We start from the raw sequence: 24,846 nt of genomic DNA on the forward strand, positions 1-24,846 counted from the left end.
GATCAAATAATAACAGGTACAGCAGGGAAAAAAAGAGCATCACAAGCACTTGAGGCACTCAAACCACAGAGGGTTTCCCAGTGGTGTTCGGAGAGCTTTCAAATCTCCTGCAACACAAAGATGCTTAACATGGATACCATGGAAAGAGGCCAACAGATTCTGTATATTTCGTTGTCCTGCCAATGGCTGCATGTTCTGCTGATGCTGGCATGCTCAGATGTTTCCTGGTGAGCTTCATCGTGTCTGGTTTGGCATTCCTAATCGGTACTACAATAACAACTCCCTCCCAGAGCGTGTCAAACAAGCACTGCTTTCCCCACCTGCACAGGTTTGGTGGGGTGTAATTTTTTAATTCCTAAGTGAGGATTTTTATATATCGCTTCTCTCCCTGAAGGTTAATACTGTCTTCTGATAATCCCACTGCATACAGAAGACTCAGAAAAAGTGATGGAAACAGAGTAATTCAGCCTTCTAAGAAAGGAACTTGCACAAAAGTGGGTTATGGTGTGGCTATGCTATGGTTAGATGTAGAGATGTCCAACAAAGTGCTGTGCAAGCTGGAGCCACAGGAAAGCAGCAGGATGGCCACAACCAAACCCTACTATTATCCAGATCATGCAGGAGCCAAGCAAGGGTCTGCCTGTCCACCCCATCCCATGCCAACAAGGAGATCCTCAACAGTAATCTTCATCCCCTAACAACAGAAAGCATTCATACTTTTGACAATTCTGATCAAAAAAAGCCATGAAACACAAGGAAAAAGGATTCTCCAAGTCCCAGCTGAGGACTTATTTTAGTGTGTTTAATTCTAGGCTGGTATCAGCCAGATTTCACTCATGCAATTGTTGTTGATTTCAATATCCAAGTCGGGACTGGAACAGCCACTTGAGAGCCACCTTTGAGATCTAGAGATCCTTACTTCCAAAACTGAGCTCCAGGGAAAAAAACAAAAGAAAGCAGCTGACAGAAGCACAAAAGATGACACCCATCTGCCCCAATACCTTCCCACTTAAACAAGAAAACAAAATCAAGGTCTGAAAATTCCAAGCAAAGGAGAAGTGGTGGCACTGATATCAAGGAAATTAAGAGAGAAAAGAGAAAAAGCCATGTGACTCGTAAAAAGCAGCAAAACACCACAGCACACACACAGACCCTGAGTCAGAGAAAAGCAGTGCACACTGATGGAGATGCATGAGGCATCCCAAGCTCCAAACCCATCCATAGCTCGTACTGAAAGGTGGTGGCAGACTTACCCATCCTCTGGCCTGCTCCCCTCGTGCATCTCGGTCCAACCATACTGAAACATTCCTCCAGATACATATATATACACGCACACACACACACCACAGTTACCATTTTTCTGTAATTAAGCCTAGCACACTATGCAACCACAACAAGATGTTGATTAATTTACTGATTTGATTTAAACGCATCCTAGTTGCGTCAATCTCCTCCCTCCAGATCTTCTGAACAACCTTCACTTCTTTATTAAGATTGGGGATGTAATCATTTCCTTTTCCTTTTCACATATGCAGATGGGACAATTATTCAGACGTCCCTCAGAACAGCTTGCAACAGCGAGAAATTCACTGTAAGCCCGTTTGCCGCGTGCACTGCCTGAATGTACAAATCTGATCACACGTGGTAAGTTTGCTAAAGATATGACAGTGCTCCCTAGGTCATTGCAGAGAGTCAGAAGCTAAGACAGCAGTAAAAAAATATAATAATAATAAAAAGGAAACTCCTGACTCAGAGTGTGCTGAGGCACTGGCACAGATGCCCAAAGAAGCTGTGGATTGCCCATCCCTGGAGGTGCCCACAGGCTCACATCCCTTGAAGTATTCCAGGTAGAGGTGCCATCCAGAGGAACAGAGTTTGGAGGAATGCATTGCTTGTTTCTCATTGGCTTTGTCACAACCACGTGTTACCCCACTTGGTGACGATCAGAGAGCTGGAGCACCTCTCCTATGAAGAGACGTTGAGGGAACTGGGCTTGTTTAGCCTGGAAAAGAGAAGGCTCCAGGGAGACCTCATTGTGGCCTTCCAGTACTTGAAGGGACTGTATGAACAGGAGGGGGAATGACTGATTACATGAGTTGGCAGTGATAGGACAAGGGGGAATGGTTTTAAACTAAGACAGAAGAGGTTCAGATTGGGGGTTCTTCAGGGGGAAGTTTTTCAAACAGAGGGTGGTGATGCACTGGAACAGGTTGCCCAAGGAGGTTGTGGATGCCCCATCCCTGGAGGGCACTGGTGGCTCTGGGCAGCCTGGTCTGGTGGTTGGAGACCCTGCACATAGCAAAGGGTTGAAACTAGGTGATCACTGTGGTTCTTTTCAACCCAGGCCACTCCATGATTCTATGATATGATTCTATGAAAACACGAAGCGCTGTGCAGTTGAATAGAACCAAACTCACACCCAACAGTTCAGCCAAGCCATCCTCAACGAAGGTCTGCAGACAATTTGTGGTCCATAAAATCCACTCACATAAGCTGACTTACTGTCTGCAGCTACTAAACCGAAATAAAGGGATACCATAAATAAATTGGCTGCTTTCCTGACTTCTGGGTTGCTTTTTTTTTTGTTCCTGAGCTGTCACAGGGTTCTTAAATGATTGAAGACCATCACTTAAAAAAAAAAAACAAAAAAAACCTGATATTTAACTGACCTAAATGCTATTTCTTTAAAGACAATATCTGCCAGCCCTCACAAAGACTACAGACCCTAATATTTCCGTTCTGGGCCATATGTGCTATTCTCAGGCAAAAATAAATTTGTTAACAAGTCTGCAAGAGCAGTTGGCACTTACTTATGCCAGTCTGTACTAACATCTTGAGACTTTCTTTAATAAGAAAAAAAAAGAAGGAAAAAAAACCAAGAATGTTTCAGGAAAGCACAAGCCCAGCAGAACATGCCTAGGATGCATGGGAAAAAATAGTAATTTAAGGAAATATTTTAAATTCTTCTGCTAATGGATAACAGAAATGTTGGCAAAGTTTGTTGTTCGTAAACGTGGGTATCATCCAGAGGTCCTGAACATTTTAAACATTCAGTGTGACCATCTGTCATTGACACAGTCACTGAACAGAACGAGCAATTACTGAAGCCCTTCTCAGACATAATCTGTCAACCATATCCAGTTTGGCTGCCAAGAGAAATCACGCTGAGGACTAGGAAAGCAGATTGCCCCTCTGGGAAATGGAATGGATCCACCTGAGCAGGTGAACTGTGGCTGTGAAAGGGGGTGGGATCCAAAAACCTCACAGCAGTCCCCGATCACCCATCAGGTTGTGCACCATGTTTTCATACATAATGGTGTCTGGATGCTCCATCCCCTTGCTCTGTACAGGGTGGGGAGAGAAAGCAAAGGATGCAGAATCAAAGCTATGGGGATGGGGGCAATAAGGATTTGGTCAGAGGTGTTTGCAGGTCAGCAGAAGCAGCAAAAGCAGCTCAGTACTGCGAGTCACACAAGTTTGGTGCAGGTTTAGTGGCACAGAGGTGATGGGTTGGTGGTTGGACTAAATGTAACATTTAGTAAGGCCTTTTGCAGAGAAGAATCCATTGAGTTTTACTTCTCAATTGTTCCTAACAGTGTGGAGGTAGCACCCAGAGATGATTTAGCCAGCCAGAAATCTGCCTCTGCCCTTACCACTTCGTGCTCGTTGTTCAAGTCTGCATCTAGTTTGAATATATCTCAATTCAGCTTTGAGCTACTGTTTTTTCTTACATCTTTGTGCACTAATGCAGCATTTCAATACTCAGCACTTTCTCCCTTTGAATGAATGTAATCCTTTTTTCCCCCTCACCCCCAAACTCGGAGACAGTAGAGAGACTGCGGCTTTAAAACCTCTCGTAAATGGCATTTTTTTCTGTATCCCTCAACCATAATCAGCTCTCCTCTGTCTCTGTCCAATGTTGACCATTTATATTAAAGAGTGCAGGCTGTAGCCTAAGCACGGGATCAGTGTGAACACTCTGTGTCCTTCAGGAACATTTAGGTTGGAGGTCAGGGGGAAGTTCTTCACAGAGAGAGTGGAGAGGTGCTGGAACAGCTGCCCAGAGAGGTTGTGGATGCCCCATCCATCCCTGGAGGTGTTCAAGGCCAGGTAGGATGGGGCCCTGGGCAGCCTGGTCTGACATTAAATGTGGAGGTTGGTGGCCCTGCCTGCGGCGTGGGGGTTGGAGCTTCAAGATCCTTGAGGTCACTTTCAGCTCAAGCCATTCTATGATTTCAGAAAGGAGTGGTTTATTCTCAGTCCTCACATGAATAAAACTTTGATTCTGGATGCAAAACCCATTTCAAACAGACCACAGCTCACCAAGGAACCTGACCAATCTGCACAATGCTGGAGTCATTTCTCTGTAAATCTTAATATCAGAAGCATTTCTTTTTCTTTTTAGTTAGCATCTGCTTTATATGTTATAAGGACATAAGTAAATACAAGACTGCCTAAGGAAACCTGCTAAATGCTGTGTTGGTATATAGAAGCTTTAATTCCTCAGTAATCCTAAAATATTCCAAGTTGGAACCCATATTGATCATCAAATCCAACTCCTGGTTCTAAACAACACCACCCAAAAATGAAGCCATAATATCCATCAATACAGTCAGATTAAAGACAGGTAGGACATGGAAGAAATAATGATTCCACAGTTAGAAGTGATTTCTGCCCACGCCATGCTTCTTCAGCAGAAGAAATTTCCATTTTGGAAATGCACATTTGCATACAGCAGAAATTAGGAAAGCATCCATTATTTTGGATTATGTTCTTACTGACATTGCTAGTTGTCCGTTTTAAAAGAAATAGATGAATGAATGAATGAACAAACAAAACCCTATGCAAACTCTAGTATGATCGTGGCTTAAAACATATAAAATAAGAGGAGAAAGAGAAAGATTCATCCCTTTTTTCATGAGGCAGGAAACAAGAAATTATTTTCAAAGCTTTCGGAAGCCAAGCTAAAGCTCTCATCAGAAAACCCAGCAGGGTAGGCTAGCACACACTGCCCACCCATCCAAAAAAGTTTTCCCTGATGATTACCTGAATCCACCCCTAGCTTTTGTTGAGGAACTTATCAAGAATCTTCAGAAACATCACAATTCATAAAAGCTCCATAAAACTTAGCTAGAAAGACCTTCAAAGAATAAAGATATACTCTATTATACAGGCAGGATAATTTAGAATTACCACAAGATCTGGACAGAAGCTATAGACCAGCTGCTTCCATCTGGCTCAATGGCCAGTGCAGCAGTTTTGGAAAGGCGTTTGCTGCCCACTGCTGCCCAGCAGTGACCAGATGGCAGCAATGTATGAGAACAGGCTACACTGATGTGGGGCGAGGATGACTCCACTGCACAAACAGTGAGCAGGACTTTAAGAACATCAGGCTCTTTCAGAATATCAGCTCTTGCACAGTTACTGCACTGGTCATTTGGAAGCATCATTTAATAAATGACTTTAAAACTAGGCACAATATACCTTTAGTGTTATCATTGGATACATAGAACCAACTCTGAAGAACCATTGGAGTTAGAAGGGACCCTTAGAGGCCATCTAGTCCAACCCTCCTGCAACGAACAGGGATACCTACAGCTCCATCAGGTGCTCAGAGCCCCGTCCTGACCTTGAATGACCATCCACCATCAGCCCAAGCATCCACCACATCTCTGGGCAGCCTGTTCAAGTACTTCACTAAAATTACTAGCCTTGATTTCTTACAATCCCATACCAGTTCCCAATAAAGGTCTTGCCGAAGTTCTGTGTCCTCATCAATCACTATTTTGTGTAACATCACATCCTGCTCTATGCGAACCATCTGCAGTAAGCAGTAAGATGATGGTGTTACTGTAAGGTCTCAGAAATCAAGATCTGGGGGACAGACTGAACTGAAAGAAGCCAAGTCACTCAACCAACCAAGTTCCTTTTAAAATAATAATAAAAATATACATTTGATGGACCTGATAGATATAATGAAGTATACAGTAATTAAGGAAATCACCAGGGTGGAGATAGTAGAAAATAGTAATGTGAATGCGCAGTGGTTAATGAACTACAGAACAAAAATAATTACTTATGCTGGAAGAACTCCTGGTCTGCAAGTAGGTTACTAATAAAATTCCATAAGGATGAGCTCCTGGACTCCTCTTACCTATAATCTTTAATCACAGCTTCACAAAAGTTAACGTGCAAAAATAGCTGCTGAGGAAACCAGAATGGAAGCTATTACCAACACAGAGGAGAATGTCATAATGCATACCTTGAGCACAAGAGAAACATAATTTGATGCTACATATTTTAGTGCAGGAGGGAACACTGTTGGTATTTAAGGAACTCGTGAGACATCATCTGGAATACCAATCTAAAATAAAGGGATAACAGAACTGAAATAGAAAAACTGTTTGCAGGACAGGAGGATGACCAGCACCTTAAAGATCATAGAATGGCCTGGGTTGAAAAGGACCATAATGATCATCCAGTTTCAACCCCCTGCTGTGTGCAGGGTCGCCAACCACCAGACCAGGCTGCCCAGAGCCACATCCAGCCTGGCCTTGAATGCCTCCAGGGATGGGGCATCCACAGCCTCCTTGGGCAACCTGTTCCAGTGCATCACCACCCTCTATGTGATCTTACAAGAAAAAAAAAATGGGGGTTTGGATAATTAAATAAAAAGATCAGGAAGCGATAATAGATAACTCAACAGCCCACATCCCAACAATGCATTCTTCTACTTGGAGATGGTCAACAGATACACTGTGTAGGCTCTATTCACTCCCATTTCTGCAGAACTTCCCTACCATATTGCAAGCTATTATTCTTTGACAACTATTATGATATGCCAGTTATGAATATCAGCTATCAAAATATTGTCAGCAGCTTAGCAAATACTAAATGGAAGAAAAATGCTTTCTAATTAAGTCATTAAAAACAACCATTTTCTGCAGTAGCTCTGTCTAGGAGTCTACATGTTGATCAGAACATTAGCGTGCTCATCACCACATAATGACAAAAACACACACGGTCTCTATGGAGTTGACAACAGAAGTATAATTTAAGACAAGAGGTGTAGAGGAGAAAGGACAACTCAGCTACAGAACACGATAGCTGGGGGTCTTAGAAAACACAGATCTACTCATTTCCAATGACTTCTTTGGAGCACCTGATACATCTTCTAAATTGGGCCATTTATTACAGAATCAACTTTAAAACAACTTTCAAATTCTTTTTTGTTTCCAAAGAGACTTGCATTTTCTCACTGCTAATCTGCCTTATGGAACTTGGATTCTAACTGAAAAATACATCAGTAAATTGGCATCCCCCACTGAGAGAGATAAGAGCTTTAGTCTCTAAATAAAGATGCTGAAACACTGACAGGTATTTCTGAAAGCTCTTTTGAAAATTCCTTTATAAACAGTATTTATTTGGCTAAACTATCTGATCAGAGCAGCACTTCTGCAATATGAGCGTTTGCAAAGTGCTTCAGTTCTTCAGATAAAAGTCGCTGCGGAGCTATTAGCATCATTTGGAGAACTACCTCCCACGAACGTGTCAAAGTCATTTGTCCCCAGCGAGGTCTAATTTCATGGCAAGTTGGGCTTATTTTGAAATCTTTATTCTCAAGTTATCCAAGTACACAAAGCCCACGTGGAAAAAAAGAAAACACATTAGGTTGGGAGCGTGTCTCTAAAGCACCGGGAAATCTTCGCAATGTCTTTGCAACAGAGAAGAGGATGCCATTAAGTGCCTTTGTGCGACCTGCTGACAGCCAGGCTAATAGTTTATTGGTAGCACACATGGCACAGTTACACAAACAATTCCCTCCCCTTGGTGTGCAATCGTCCGCCTGCTCTTTGTTACCCTGGTATTTACAGCTTTGCAAACAGCTTCCAGCAGGTTGTGTTTCTCCCACTGTTCAGCTCAGCATTTCAACTCTTAAAGAGTTAACACGTCTTCACCAAATAATATCTCTGCAGGTGTCAGCTCCTTGGAAGCAGATAGGTCCAAAGGGCAGACACATCCTTATAATGAGAGAAAGATTATGAGGGGGAAAGAAAAGGAGCCAGCATGAGGCGTAAGGAGTGCTTTGATGAATGATATAGCCCAGCATTAATGAGATCTGGTAATTCTACATTTCCAGAAAGCTGTGGTCGTTAGGACTATGAGGATCATCATTTTATTCCGCGGGAACAGAAGAAAGTTTGGGACAAAAGGCGGCTTATCAAGAAATCAATCTCCTTTGAATTAACTCAGCTGTGATTTGCAATGTTTCCCATCCCCTCCAGTACCCGCATTTGTTTAGCTCTGGTTACTGCTGTCCTCAGCACATCAAATACACGGTACCTAATCCACATCCAAACAGACTGTGCCTCTTTTAACACAAATAAAGTGCCTTGGCTGGAGAACTGTGTCTCCCACCGTGCCTACTGCCATGAGCCCATCTCCTTCCCAAAACAGAAGGCTATCATTCCACTCAATCACTCCTTTCAAGGCACAAGAGGCAACATCTCCATCTTTCCCCCCTCTCAAATCTTAGTGCAATTCCATTTGTAGTTCTGCAACCTACTCCCATGTAAACCACAGAAAAAACACACAGTGACACACCCTATGGATCAAATCATGCAAATCCACGTCAGTACAAATTTAAAGCCATCTCACAGAATCATACAATGGCCCGGGTTAAAAAGGACCACAATGATCATCCAGTTCCAATCCCTCTGCTATGTGCAGGGCGGCCAACCACCAGACCAGGCTGCCCAAAGCCACATCCAGCCTGGCCCTGAATGCCTACAGAGATGGGGCATCCACAGCCTCCTTGGGCAACCTGTTCCATGTGTAAGTTCTGATGATGCTTTCACTATTATTCAGCAGCAAGCCTAGTCCACGATTACAAAGTAGTGTGATAAACCATCACCAAACAGCCTGAACAAACCTGAACCCCTTTTGTTTTCCAAAATAATCCAAACCTGCATAAGCACAGTATTATCCAAAGTGGTTAACCAAGGCCCTTTCCCATTATGTGGCTGCGCTGGTGTGCCGAAACCTAATTCTCTCCATAAATGCCAGTGAACGAAGATGGGAAAAATCACAGGACAAACATCGAGATAAAATCTAGTTCACCAAGCCATGCCCCACGAACAGCACAGTGTCCCAGGGCAAAGTAGGGGCCTTGGGATACAGAATCATTAAGGCTGGAAAAGACCACTAAGATGGTCTAGTTCAACCCCAGCCCATCCCCACCAAGCCCAATGACCATATCCTTCAGTGCCAGATATCCACAGTTCCTGAATACCTCCAGGGACAGCAACTCCCCCATCTGCCTGGGCAGCCTGTTCCAATGCCTCACCACTCTTTCAAGAGCTTTTTCCTCATAGCCAACCTGACCTCCCCTGGGGCAGCACTGGGGTATCCCTGGAGGGTCTATTCCAGGCAGCATAAGCCACTAGTGAAAGGTCTCACATTCAAGCTGCTGAATTCCCTTCTATGCCTAACCTCAGTGAGATCAGCCACAGCAGTATGTAACAAACCTGTCTGATCGTTTTCCATTTCCAGAGCCACCCCTCTCCCCCCTCCCCAAATATGCACTTTCTCTCCATTCAAGAAATCACGGTGCAGTTCACACAGTTTGCCACCTTCACACATCGTCCCCAAAGCGACGCTACAACACGGTCATTGTATTAAACCATAAGTGATCACAGAAAAACCCAACACCATACAAACCTTGATGCTTTTTTCCTGCCCTCGTTTGCTTCCAGCGTAAGATTCATTCTGAAAGATCCACCTTTTTATGAATTTAAATCAGCTTGAATAAATCTGAGTGTTTTGATTGACACAAAGCCTTTTGAGATGGCTCTGCTTCCTCACTACTGCTATTTCTACTCATAAATATTTATATGGAGTTTTTAGCTTTAAAAAAAAACCTAATTCCAAATATTCATACCTACTTTAGTTGATCCTTCCTTGCATCTTTATAAATATGTCTTTCAACTAACTTTTGCTTAACATATTTGCTTTCCACTGCAAACAGATAATGTGCTCACCTGGAACAGGAATCCTCCCCGTCTCCAGGCATCTCCTGACTCTTAAAAGGGATCTGCTCTGCTCACAGGTCTTAGACTCCCAGACTGTAGCTAAGAAACCAACAATACATTAAAAACACTCAAATAAAACACAACACAAGCAGATGCTATCAAGAACTAAATCGGTTGATTCTTTTATTTTTTATTTTTTTTTCCTCCCCCCTCCTCTCTCACTATATTTGAAATTTCACTTTGGCACAACTACTGCTCCACTATCAACCCCCCCCTACAAAACCTGATTACTTCAGAAGGATTGAGGCAGTATGGTTTCCATCTCTTGCTGGCTGGCACAGCTCCTATCCCCTCTTTCACACCTCTCAATTTGGTACTTTCGGAGTTCAGCCAGACTTCAGGAAGCTGCAACATCTGATCACCTGCTCTGCTGCACCACTCCTTTTCTCTATGTTCTTCTCCCTCCCCTATTTTTCCTCTCTGACATCTGTTCCACCATCCTCCTTAAAAAAAGTTAAACCAAATAACTTTATTTTGTACATATTCTGATATTTTACCATTTTTGCTAAAAGCTTCCATCTTCTCCTAACGGTGGGAGCATTTGCAGTTGTAAGCATCTTATACTTCAGTAGACATTCACACTCTCCTTCTCTTCAGGCTGCTCTTGTACGTCATTTTTATTCTCTTGACTTTATCTCATAATGTCCCCTCTCTTCCTTCTCACAACTATTCCACAATCCTCTGCCTCATCAATACAACTGCCACATCACACCTTTTCCTTACTTTACTTTCGCTTTAAAAGTAATCCATTAAAAAAAACTAATAATTCTATTTCTTTTCCCCTTTTTTTTTTTTATTATTTTTTTCTTTGTTTTCATCCAACTACTCTGACACATTTCAAAACCTTTTGGTTTTAAAGCTGGGAGTCACATTAACCTGCCAGCTGCCCTACTACCACTGCTGACTGTGGATAATCCAAACACCCCAAAATGAAGCACAAGCACAGAGCAGTTTCTTTGGAGATCACAGCAGTCACAGTGACCCAGTGGCTGAAGAGGTCACTCTTCAGTCCCACCTCATCTACCACTTACATCAGCCATCTCCCAGCACTTCGGACTCACTAATCCAATGCCTTCGAATCACTTTCTCCACTGAAGTAGTGCCAACTTCCCCTCGTGTGAGGTTTATCTGCTCCAGCCCATATCATCACCTGCCGTTTCCAAAGAAAAAGCACCAGCTGTTCTTCATCCCTCCTACACACAGCTTAATCCTTCCTGGCAGAAGAACAAGCTGGTAGTAAAACGGGTCATTAGCGGGTTTCAACTGGAAACGAGAGAGCAGCTTCTGCCCATTGGGAGCAGTGAGAACCTGCATTTCCCTTCCAGTTGCATTGTATTGCCAAATGTCCTTTACTTGAGCCAGGGTGGAGCTGGACAAGTTTCCCACCTCCTTAATTGGAAACATCCATCTCTAAGAAAGAAACCAGTTAACAATAATTTATACAGCAATATGCTACGTTATATTTATGTTATAATATGCCATACGATTATATTGCGGTCCCTGAAATGCACAGAAGTGTGTTTTAATTTTAAAAGAGTAAATATTTTGGCATAAGAATGCCACTCACTTTGCCAGATGTTCCATCAGATGTTATTAAGATTTTTAGTGGGTTTTTTTTTTGTTTTTTTTTTTTTGTTTTTTTTTTTAATACATAAATATTTTGATGCTCACCATACAGCTTTTCCGCTCAACCCATCCTTTTCTAAAACCATTACCGCTAATAATTACAAGTGCACATCCAGCCTGGCCTTGAATGCCTGCAGGGATGGGGCATCCACAGCCTCCTTGGGCAACCTGTTCCAGTGCTTCCCCAACCTCTGAGTGAAAATCTTCCTCCAAAACACAAACCTTCCCTGTTTCAGTTTAAGACCATTCCCCCTTGTCCTATCACTATCAGCCCATGTCAACAGTGGTTACAAAGCACATCTTAAAATTCACAATAAATATACAAGATCTAAGCACTCAGTGCCAGTTTTAATCTCCTAATTCCAAGAAATGGTGAAGCTGAACAGTTGATTAACTGGTAGACAGGAAGAATCACCAGTGGTTTTGTGGAGGGACATAATAAAAATACATGCTTGGCCACTCAGCAGATAGTATATTCCAAAATCCTGAGGCTTCAGGTCAGTTTAAGGCCTCGTTCATACCTTGTAGCTTCCCGCTTCCAGCTAGCTCTGCTATCTCTACCAGTGGATTGTGCTGAGGCCACAGCTGAACTCGTTCTTTAGATTATTTTCATGAGTCTACAAGGAGTGAAGAAGCACTAAAACCACACTTACATTCACATGTCAGACAAAAGAAAAAACAGCTGAAAGAATTTTGTCCCTTCCCTTTTCACTACTGAAAGTTCCACTCCACAAACCATCCATTGCTGCCTGCTAAGAGGTTGTGGATGCCCCATCCCTGGAGGCATTCAAGGCCAGGCTGGATGTGGCTCTGGGCAGCCTGGTCTGCTGGTTGGCAACCCTGCACACAGCAGGGAGTTGAAACTGGATGATCATTGTGGTCCTTTTCAACCCAGGCCATTCTATGATTCTATGACTCTAACATTAAAAAGAAGAAGAAGAAGAAGAAAACAGGAAAGTAAACACATTCAATAAACGAAGTTCTCAAACACCTTTCCACCCCCACTCTATCTCTACAACCAGCTGGAACCCATTGATGCTCAACGGTAAGAGGTGCCTACAAAAGGATGCTCTGTCAGATAAGCCCACTTCTCTTTAGGAGGGCTCCTTGAAAGGGATGTCTATGTGCATATGTGTGTTATTATTTACTTTTTAACATGCCAAAAAGAAAAAAAAATCCAAAACAAATGACACCAGGAAACCATAGGAAAAAGGAAATGAGATACTAAGTAAAAGAAAGAAAAAAACCCCACAACCCTACAATCAGAGCCAGCTGTAGGCCAATTAAACTCAACAGTTTACAGATGTTCACAGGAGAATACTCATTCACAATTTAGCTAAATTAATCCACTTTCTTAAAAACTCTTGGGACTTGGTGCACAAAGCTTACTTCTCTTTAGGGCTCTCAAAATAAAGTTTACAGCCCCTTTTGCTCTAACAGATGCCAGGAAACTCTCCCTGGAAAAGAGATCAAACTGAGTGCTTAACCCCTTCCACACCAACACCTCTGGGAGAACCTCTTCCACTGCTCCAGACAGAGCTTTGAGAAGTTCAGCTGAAACTCCATAAATCATTTCTGCCGTTCACATCCCTCTCAACCACTCTTTCTCTCAGAACAACATACCTCGCTAATGACTCCCTTCTATGATTAAATTTAATTAGGAAGGTACTTGGTTAGGGCACAGGGGGCTAGCAAACAAGAAAAAAAAAAGGGGGAAGAAAAAAGGAGAGGAAGGAGGGAAGGAGGGAAGGAGGGAAGGAGGGAAGGAGGGAAGGAGGGAAGGAGGGAAGGAGGGAAGGAAGGAAGGAAGGAAGGAAGGAAGGAAGGAAGGAAGGAAGGAAGGAAGGAAGGAAGGAAGGAAGGAAGGAAGGAAGGAAGGAAGGAAGGAAGGAAGGAAGGAAGGAAGATTACAGCAATTAATGTTAAAAACTGCTATTAAGGGGTGTGAGAATTAATAAGACGACACAAAGCTCCTTTCAGTCTGGATTCCTTAAGCAGTTAGGCCTGTATGAGAATAAGGATGCCCCATGACTTGCACTGTTCCAATAACACTGCTACTCTTTTCCAGGGTTTCCTCCTGATATGACTGCCTGTGTTTCAGTTTTTTCCCCCTCCCTCTTACAGGAGCTCTTACGGAAGTATTACAAGTGAGACCAATGCTTTTTCACACATAAGAGATGGAACATTATTAACAAATATTACATTACAGATCATTTTTTCCTGTGATTTCTCAGTATTAACTAATCAGTCTTCACAATCAGTGAGGTCTTAAAAGTCATTAGTGTCATTATCTCCTTTTCACAGACAAGGAAATTAAGGCTCAGGATACTCCAGCAGTTCCTCCCACAGGACAGTCAGACAAGGCAGACGCAAAAGGTCAGCCACTGCCATCCCTATGTCTACTCCAGCAAACATTAAATACCAAAGTAGTCTACGTTCAACTTGCTTCACCCTGTGCTGTCTAATCAGGGGTGACTACTCAAAGCTGATGCCCCTTAGACCTCAGAATATTCCTCACGCAGCAGGTTTTGTTTGTCTGATGTTTTATGTGGCCAAAGCTTTTTGCTTCCTCTAATAAATCCGTGTGACATTTGCAAAAGGCTTGCCTGAAAAAAACAAACAAACAAACTACCAACACTGGACCTGTGAGCATCCAATGCAACACAAACAACACATGCAGCTTGTAGAAAACAAGACACAGAGACAATATGAAGATTGAACTCCTGGGGGAGTGGGGGGAGGTTCTGGCTCATGCAATATCCTGAACAGGATCACAGAATATCCCAAGTTGGCAGGGACCCACAGGGATCAAAGTCCAACTCCTGGTTCCATACAGAACCACCCAGAACACAAACCCTGTGTCTCAGAGAGGTGACTAAATGCTCCCGGTGCTTTGGCAGCTTGGGGCTGTGCTCACTGCCTTGATGAGCCTGTTTCATGCCCACCACCCTCTGGAGAAAAACCTCCTCACATGCTAGTTAGCTGCAGTGGTAAGCGTCCCCAAGATGCCCCATCCTTCAAAGAACACCAGCATAAAGTCTCAGTAACCTCAGGGATATTCACAATATATCTTTGGAAGTCAAGAGCTGATCACATGGCTGGAACATCTCTTCTATGAAGAGCAGTCAGGTGCTGGAATGGGCGGCTCAGGGAGGCAGTGATCATCCTGGAGGTGTTCAAGAAACGTTTAGATGTGGTACTAAGGGACACGGTTTAGTGGAGAAACATTGATAGTAGATGGATGGTTGGAGTGGATGACCTTGGAGGTCTTTTCCAACCTTGGTGATTCTACACTATTCTATTCTCAAGAAGCAAAGGTTAATTACTGTATAATAGAATCACAGAATTGTTTCAGTTGGAAAGGACTCTTAAAGGTCAGCTGGTCCAACTTTACTGCAGTGGACAGGGACACCTACAGCTAGATCGGATTGCTCAGAGCCCAGTCCAGCCTGACCTTGAACGTCTCCAGGGACATCTCTGTGCAATCTGTTCCAGTGCTTCATCACTTTGTATACTGTAGTGAGAAATCGTGGTTCTAGACTGGGAAAAACAAGTGTGTATGAGGGAACCATGTCAGATTTGAGAAAAATGAAGTTACGCTGCTTTCAAACGCAACATTCCAACCGTTTACTCTCAGTACAGCAGGTAATCTTGAATATAAGAAAAAACCAGCCCAAATTCTATAATGAAGACAGCCGGTAATAGCTAAATGCCATTTCCACCTCCAGTTACAAAAATCTTTCAAGAATCAACACTCTAAGAACACATTCTTTGTCTCTTAAGTTCTTCCCACACTCCATACAGCAATAATCCATGAATCTCCATGTGTTCTCTACCCAGAAGGAGCCACCAAATGCGGGTTGTTTGAAACTCTGCGTCTCATCCCTGGACAGTGGCTTCTAACCACTGCACAGAATGGCCAAATTTTGCCTCTTTTTCCCTTACAGTTTATCTTCTCTGCATAGCTGCTGATGCACATTTTTTTCCCCATGAATTGCATTAGTCTTTGCACCTACCATTTACTTCTCCCAAATTTGGCTGATATCAATCATGTTAACGGAAGGAGCAGACAGCACAATCAAAGAACTCATTTCCTTCATGATAGGACTCATTTCCTATAAAATCAAGCTAAAACCATAATAGAGCTGCTATCAATTGAATTTTAAATCTATTTTCATCTCCTAGTAAGATAGCATTCGTTACACTCTCCTCTAAAAAGACAGGGTTATTTTTTCCCAAATCAAGAGGATATTGAAGAAATTATCATTGATATACTGGTGATCAAATACCTGAAAGCACAACCATGATCAAGATATCATTTCCTTCCATCAATCTCCACACAGCAGAAAATCATCAGTCCAGCAATGCTCCGAGGGGGATGTGCACCTCAGGAAGAGTATACAATAAACTGTGTATTGATGACAGGAGAGCATTTGAGAACACAAACTAACAAAAGGGAAAGAACCTGTATTTGAATTCCCTCAACTCCCATTATAAGAGAGCAGAGTTCCTCTGGTTGCTGGTATGACAGATTCAAGTCGCATCACTTCATGCTTTTCTGGATCTCTCTCCAGAGATGAGGATTATTTGGGAAAAAAGTGTCAAGGAAAAAAGGAAACAAATCACATGAACACTACTCTGTATTGCTGCAGGAACATTTTCCTTGAATAACCACTACTGCTTAATTTCATAAATATTGAAGATGTGCAAAAATTCAGCATCAATATAAAACAGCCTGAAAGCAGCAAAAATTACCCTGCACTAAAATTTATGTGATGTCAAACTGCATTACACTTTCCCAGCTTTGCAGTGTGTAGCTAAAGAGTATTTTCTGACTCCTCTTCAGACCCCCTGTAAGAATATACAGCACTGCACTACATGGAAAACATACAAACCAGCAAATCAATTAGTTTTGCTTACCTCCTTCCAAATCCTCAGGGATCTAAAATTCATGTAAAATGCATAAGTCACTCATAAAATCTCAACAAACCTTCCCCATCTTTTTTATGGCAACAGGAGGGTGAGGAGGCACTTGTTATTTGATACCTGTGTTGATGGCTAAGGGCCATACAAACGATAAAAATCCTTTAGAAATACATCAAAGACAATAACTTGACTTGTTGGTGCAATGAGTCTCTCAGAGATTTCAAGTTTCAACTTGCTTGGCTTGTTTCCTTCCTTCCTCCTCGTCAGTAACATTGATGTAAAGCCCAAATCTCACACGTAAGAGACCTTAAAGGGGCTCTTAAAGATGGACAGAGATAAAGATGTTGCTCACCAAGCCCATAACCCTGGTTTAATGGTAAAACACCACAACAAACAGAACAAAGTCAATGGGAAAATGAGCAGATCTCACACAAGGTGTGGTGACCAAATGATGACTACAGAGAGCTTCCCTCTGCCCCCAAAGATCGCATATGCGTCGTACATAGGAAGGCTCCAACCAACTGGACTGCATGAAATCCATGCAGGTATGAAGAAGTTCAATTCAAAATGGAGGAAACTTTCTGAGCGTTGAATTGCTGTGGACAACTATTGCAGGAGGCTGTCTTCATGTCTGTAGCACAAGACATTGTATGCTTGCAAATGCACACTGAGCTTAAATATCTGAATGTATCTCAGAAGTGTCAGATTGCAGAAGTTCCATTAGGACTAATATGGGAACAACGCATAGAGAGTGGGCCCTTTTCCCTGCAAGCTGTTTAAATTACTTGCTGTAAACATCAAGAATTAGGAAAAAAAAAAGCTAAATTATTTCTATGTTAATCCTCACGGGCCTTGATCCCACCAATAATTAGGCATACTGTGATTAGTCAAAACGACTTCCATACATTCAGCAACACTTACATTTTTACAGTATGTGGACATATGGCAATATTAAAGAGATGAAAATCTGTCAATATTTTTGATATAGAAGCTTGTCTCCGAGAAAAGAAAGCAGAAAAAAAACCTGAAGGTTTTGATTACCACATAGAGATGGTAGTGGAAACTAAAAGAGTCATCAGTCCTCATGAAACCCAACTCCATTTTCTTCAGCCTTGGTCTATTGTGCTCGCTTGTACTTTCAAGCTCCAAATCAACATACTCAGGATTTTCTAATTGTGACAGATTTGTGTTATACCCCCCAGATAAAAGTTGAGATTTTTTTTTTTTTTTAACCTTTCTATCATCTCTTTATATTAAAAAAAAAAAAAAAAAAAAAAAAAAAAAAAAAAAAAAAAAAAAAAAAGGAAGAAAGCAAGGGATTTATTTCCTAGCCTGTGTGACTTCAATACCCAGGCAGAATGGTCACCGTATGTAAAACATCTCTTCTCTATTGTTGCAAAAAACGCAGACAGTAAAAGAAAGCTCAGAGTATAAGTCACACTGTGCAGAGAAAAGGCCGAGCAGATGATTGCTTTTGAGGAAAATGCCACTGCAGCAACTGCATAATACATAACACATCCTCCTCTTTAGAAAGAGGGAGCCGAAGCTGGAGAAAGCTCCTTTGGATGTCAGAAGAATTAGCTCCACACACGTATGGAAATTCCATTTAGGATAAGAATCAGTGACAGGAAACAGCCAGGAGGGACTATTTGTTCTGAAATACAAGCCATTAACTTGAGCCAAGCTAACAGCAAATGACTACACCGGCAACTGCCGGCTGCAGATAATTAGTTTAGAACCTATTTTAACATGAATATTTTATCATGCAGCACAAAACTCGTTATGGAGAAGAATTAGAGAGCCAGGACGTCTGGAAGCACTGGAGAGGTGATCTGTCAGGTCCCTGTAAAGAGCTTTCCAGGAGAAAGCAAGTTTAGTGATTCACTGAGACTGGATTTCATTAAGGCTACAACAATCCATTAAGAACTTATCTGGTGGCAAGCTCAGAGTGCAGGTAACTGTATTTTAATGACTTAACTACATCCTGTCACACATTTACCACCTCAGCTGGTACTTTCCTCTGAGATGCAAGGCTTGTTCTTACTGCGAGCAGGTGAAACATTCTGCACATTCTTCCTGGGAAATTCAACAACTTCACAGAGTCATTGAATGCCTTAGGTTGCAAGGGATCTTAAAGATCTTTGAGATCCCTTCCAATCCAAGCCATTCTGCGATTTTATGACATCTAGCTCTAACCCCCTGCCATGGGCTGGTTGCCCTCCACCACATTACGGCCCCATCCAACCTGCCCTTGAACGCTTCCAGGGATGGAGCATTCACAACCTTTCTGGGCAGCTGTGCCTCACCACCCTATGAGTATAAATCTTCCTCCTAATATCTAACTTAAATATCCCCTCTTATATTTTAAAGCCATTCCTCGTGGTCCTGTCACTATCCGACCAGGTAAAAAATTGTTCTCTCTTTAGTTTGTGAGCTCTGTTCACGTACTGTGAGGATGCAATAAGGTCTCCTCGGAGCCTTCTCCTCTCTAAGCTAAACAAGCCCAACTCCTTCAATCTTTTTTCATAGGAGAGATGCTCCAGCCCTCTTATCACTCTGCATCCTTCCTGTACTGAGGACCCCAGGCCTGGATGCAGTACTCCAGATGTGGCCTCACAAGAGCTGAGCAGAGGGGACAATTCACCTCCCTGCCCTGCTGGCCACAACCCGTTGGTGCAGCTCAGGATACTGCTGATTCTCTGGGCTGCAAGCACACACTGCTGGTTCATGTCCAGCTTCTCATCCTTCAGGACCCTCAAGTCCTTCTTCCACGGGGCTGCTCTCAATGAGTTCTACTCCCAGTCTGTAGACATATCTGAGATTGCCTGGACCTATGTGCAATGCTTGGCACTTGCCCTTGGTGAACCTCATGTGGTCCATACAGGTCTACTTGCTCTGTCCCCACAACAGAGCTATACATCCTGGTGCATTAAAGCCTGCCTTATACATACATGAGGATACTGACCTCTGGGTGAGGGAACATTATAAAGGTGGTTCAGATGCGTATTTGCAACCCTGGTTAGAAAGAGAACGCAAAAAGGTAATTTCATGGGATTTCTCCTTTTTTCCAGCTGGGAAGAAATTAAACACAGATCCCAAAGGTCTTGAGAAGGTTCAGTTCCAAAGAATGCCTACATTAGTTAAGAAAAAAAAAACAACAACAAAAAAAAACAACAAAAAAAACCTGCATCTTCAGTAATATCTTCTATCTGGAACTGAACAGAAAAGCTGGGGCTTTAAAATAAAAGGAAATAAAGTAAACGTCTGTTTTCAATTTTACAAGCACTTATTTGAGAAGAAAGACTCTCAAAATAATTGTGTAGGCATAGCAAACTGAAACCTCTTCTGATTTGTCCTAAGTTGTTATCTATTACATTCAACCCCTTAAACTGCCTTCATCATTTAGAACACCATCTAATATACATTAAAAACCATCTTATCTAGACAAGTATCTGCCGTACACAGTTAGCATCTGTGGCATGATTTAAACACCAGCTGCAAGCACTCTTGGAAAGCATGGGCTAGAACTTCAGATCTCTGCTGCTTCTTCCTTTATGACCCAAAATGCTGCACATCTCTCTGGTTGCAATCCAGACACCAGAACAAAACTCAAGACATGTAACAGAGCACCCAAACTAGAGATCATTGCAAACTCATGTATGACTTTACTAAAAAAATGTTTAAAAGGAAATATGGGATATATTTTAAAAACCTCTATTAGGACAGGAACCGGCTTCACATCCCCCTGTTCAACTTCTTGTACCAGTGCAACACGTACAACACTGCTCAACAACAGCACTGGTACAGAGAACCTCACTGCTAGGGATAGCAAATAATTGCACAAACTGGACTATATCGACTACATTTCATCTCTGCCTGTTGCAAAGCATTTTCAAATCCAGCTTCATTTTGGTTCAAAAAACAAGGACTTGCACAGGATCTTGTCCTAGTAAAGGAATCCTGCCCATCTCAACTCCTAAGTTGCTTCCGTAATGAAAAATCCAATTGAACAAGAAACAGAGGAGGTCTGACAAAAGAACTGGGATTCTAAAAAAAAGAGTTTGGGTGCTACTGATCTCAGCAACAGATGACAGAAATGCATCGCAACCATACTGACCCATGGCAGCTATGCACAGCTATGCTTAGCTCCCTGTTACTCTCTATACTGTATTTCATTGAACAAAACCAATTTCTCCCATCTGCTGCATTTAAGGCGATGCACAAAATAAGTAACCTTCATTGAAGAAAGACATGAAATAAAAACAAAACAAGAGGGTAACAAAAGCACCATCACAGGAGACTACAGGTGATCTCCAAGAGATCTTTTAGTTGCTAATATAAGCAGCTGTGATTATACAGATGGAACAACTCCTTTGGGAGAAAAAGCAGCTTAGAGCCTACTCAAAAGGTCCTCACTATTCTCTGAAGTGCTTAAATGCGTTGCTGGATCAAGTGATTATGATGCACGTGCAAGGTTTTGAACACACAGGGTCCTACTTCAGAGCCCAAACGTTCACTTTCTCTATGAGAGAAAAGGAAAGAAGATGGCATTATGCCACAGCAGGGTAGACAAGTTCTACCAAGATTCATTTAATTGGGTAACATCAAGCTCAGCACCACACAAGATGCCAGTTCCTGGTTTGCACCTACCCTGCTGAATTGTAGACTCTTGCCTGGAAGAAACCTCAGCTGCATGGATCAAGGACAGTTCCCAGACAAAATCTCCTACAAAATCAAAGCTTTAGGGTTGTCACAACTGTCCCCGGGCTCTCTATGAGCCTTGGAACACCATTCAAAAGAATCAGGAGCATCCAACTGCAACCAAGATCACTCAACTGAGTAACAATTTTAGAAGAACCAAATGGAATTCTCTTTAGCTATATGAAAGTGGACATGATGAGAACCTAAAGCTGCTCAAAATCTTCCTCATGAATGAAGAACGTTGGTTATCTTAAATGTGCAGGTAAGACCATAACCTACTTTGGGAAGGTTCTAACATCCAATGAATAGATGTATAATAAGTGACCAGGAATGTCCACAGATCTGGGCAGTCCCATTCTCACCAGGCAGCTGTCAACCAGACCCTAATCTCAGAAGACAGCCCTAAAAACCTGAAGCAGCTACATCATGCCCATATTATTACAGGAACAACTTAGATACCTGAGAAAAGTGCTCTCTGGCAAGCAGCAGGAGACAGAGCATTAACAGAACAAAGAGACAGCATGCCTACAGGTCTTCCTACCTTAGAGCAATAAGCAGTAGAAAACAGCCAACTGAAGTCACCCAAAATGGCATCTCTGGAGAATGGCTTTTTAAGATTAGAGGTGGGGAATCACGCTAGCCAAAACTGTATGCTGTGCACAGTCACCGAGCCATCGGCTTAAATAGTTCTGCAATTACCTGTGATGTAACTACATGGCTTTACACCACCAAAACAGCAACACAACTGCTTAAAAACAAGATATAAAGAAACTAGAGGGACGTACATACAAAATAATTTAATATTTAAAATCACAGAATGGCTTGGGTTGGAAGGGACCTCAAGGATCATCAAGCTCCAGCTCCTCTGCCACAGCCAGGGCTGCCAACCTCCAGATCTAATACTAAATATATATATATATATATATATATATATATATAAAATATATAATTAAATATATACTATATATATATGTATATTATTTCAAATAAACTAGACTTAACAGCATAGGGAGACTGCAAATCATTCAGAGGAGGTACTTTCCTTGCCTTATCATTCAAAACTTTAAAAGTTACTTGTTACACCACTACTTCTGAACAGCAAAAGCATATTTAAACCAGTTAGCAGCATTACTTTTAAAGACACTCAAACTCCTTTAATTCCATTTTGTCACAGAAGCTGAATCAAATCAAAAATTATTTCTTTTGGAGACAAGAAAGCGTTTTTCTCTATTCCCCCACTAATGAGGTGTTAGAAACAATCGTTCCTGTGTTACTGACATGCTCATTAAATCCATTTGTTTATTTTTTTTTTCTTCTTCTGCTAGTAATTACTGCAACAACACTAAGTCACATAAAACTTCAGTCTTTGCTACTGCCATAAAGCTACAGTTATTTTGCTTTATCGCTTGGGCAAATTCAGTGACTGAAAATCAGCTCAACTACAGGTGGTGGAGACCCAGCAAGAGTCACCATATGGAGATCCATATGCTTTGGCACTGCATCAGCATGTGACAGAATACTGGGATAAGACCACAGAACAACCAAGGGACGCTGCATTACTTTTCTCTCCAACTGACCTCAAGTATTTCGATTTTAATCTCATGCTACAGAAGGCATTCAAACCACTCAAAGACACCAAGTGTAGAGGAGCCATTTTTTACTCTTTCATATAATGTGAGTTGGGCAGGCACTGATAGAGCCAAATCCTCAACGAATTTTTAACAGTAAGTACTGAATTGGTCCCTTTGCAACAATCCTGTGTCAGTGCCTGCTCCTAGATGTTGGGATTGCTGCTATCAGCAGCCACTGTAAGGTCACCACAACTCTGTACATGTCCAACTTTGTAAGCACTGCAAGCTCCCACCTCCCTCTTACATTCAGCTCACATAAGAATATGACTATATCGAAGACTTGGCATAGTACCTGTACAACCACCCTGTGCAAAGACTTGTGCCTAACTGCAAGCCAACACACTGAAACTCAAAATGTGAACCAAATTCACTTGCTTGGGCTTAACACATCATGGTTTGCATGCATCTCACTTCAATCTCAAAGAGGCATTTAACAGGAACCCTTATCACAGCTAAAAAAACTTTCAGACAAAGCTCAGCTTCAGATCCCCTCGCTTTTATCACTGGTACAAGGCAGAAAAAGGAAGCACAGAATGAAGCACAAGATCTATCCCCCTAATAACCTAAATCTGATCTCCGTGTTCTTTCATATCACTCAATGCAAAGATAACTAAAACATGCTCCTCCAGAAAAATAAACTGGGAAGATAACAGAGAATTTTTTTTTATTTTTTTTTATTATTTAAAGACTTCAACCCAGCGGATCAATATCCTGTTGCTTAAGAAAAGGAATGTAAAAAAGACGGGCCTTTAATTTCCATTTCAAGAACTGGGTTCAGCATCACCTACCATTCAGTAACAGCTACAGTGCTTTTTAATTTTGTCCTCGTGCCAAAGCATTCAAGGAACAACAACCAAAAGGACAAAGCCAAAGTTCAAAGATTCAAGACACAAAGCAGAACTGAAGCTCTTGTACAGATGGGACACCAAGCTGTAACCTCATTTAATTTGTTGCAAGGAGATGTATTCAGAAATCCCTGTTAATGGCAATGAAAAAAAAAAAGAAAAAAAGAAAAAAAGAAAAATGAAACAGGCAGTCAAAAATCATGATGTTGGAATAAAAGAATGTAGGGAAATAGCCATCGCACAAAGGGGCAATGAGCATTTGGTGGAAATCTGCAACACAGGTCAATGCACCAAATAGCACTGTGCAGGAAATCCATTCGTGCTCATGTCGAAAGGATTGCAGAGACCGGGCTGCAGAAAGAACACAGAGTGTCTATTTTCAGGTCTCTCTAGATTTAAGAAATGAACTGAATACTCAGTGACATCCTACGCTCTTACCTGGATGCAGATATGAGCTGGAAGTCAACTCTTCTCCAAGGACCGTATTTGGGGCAAGAGAACAAAAATGAGGGACAAAAAGCATGCTATTGCTGCTGACTTTTCTGACATATAAAACACCTCCCAGATTAATGATGGGTAGCAACATTTGGTTCTTTCAAGACAGCAATGTCAAAAATACATCACGACTTCCAGTACCTGAAAGGGACCTACAGGAAAGCTGGGGAGGGACTTCTTATAAGGGCACGTAGAGATAGGATGATAGGAAATGGCTTTAAACTTGAAGAAGGTAGGTTTAGACCAGATATTAGGAAAAAGTTCTATACTGTGAGGGTGGTGACACACTGGAACAGGTTGCTCAAGGAGGTTGTGGATGCCTTCCCTCCCTGGAAGTACTCAAGGCCAGGTTGGATGGGACTTTCAGCAACCTGCTCTGGTGCGAGGTGTCCCTGCCTATAGCAGGAGGTGGGAACTAGATGAGCTGAAAGGTCTTTTCCAGCCCAAACCATTCTATAAGTCTATGATACCACTGGAGAAAGAGAAGGGCTCCAGAGAGAATTCAAGAAATTATGTGTTAAGTCAGGGGAG

The 24,846-nt window shown here is 42.1% G+C and overlaps 1 protein-coding gene across 4 annotated transcripts in view; it reads right to left on the bottom strand.

Moving 5' to 3' along the window:
- EXOC4 (exocyst complex component 4) overlaps positions 1–24,846 on the bottom strand; it is a 398,652-nt gene that overhangs the window by 224,601 nt on the left and 149,205 nt on the right. For 2 of the 4 annotated variants that reach the window (XM_048968403.1, XM_048966696.1), the window contains one exon: positions 10,041–10,130. The exons of the other annotated variants lie outside the window; for them this stretch is intronic. In XM_048968403.1, the coding sequence (XP_048824360.1) occupies positions 10,041–10,130 (90 nt within the window). The remainder of the gene's footprint in view (positions 1–10,040; positions 10,131–24,846) is intronic. 4 annotated transcript variants of the gene reach the window in all.

The sequence above is a fragment of the Lagopus muta genome, chromosome 1 (genome assembly GCF_023343835.1).
Source record: "Lagopus muta isolate bLagMut1 chromosome 1, bLagMut1 primary, whole genome shotgun sequence".
NCBI classification, from domain to species: domain Eukaryota; kingdom Metazoa; phylum Chordata; class Aves; order Galliformes; family Phasianidae; genus Lagopus; species Lagopus muta.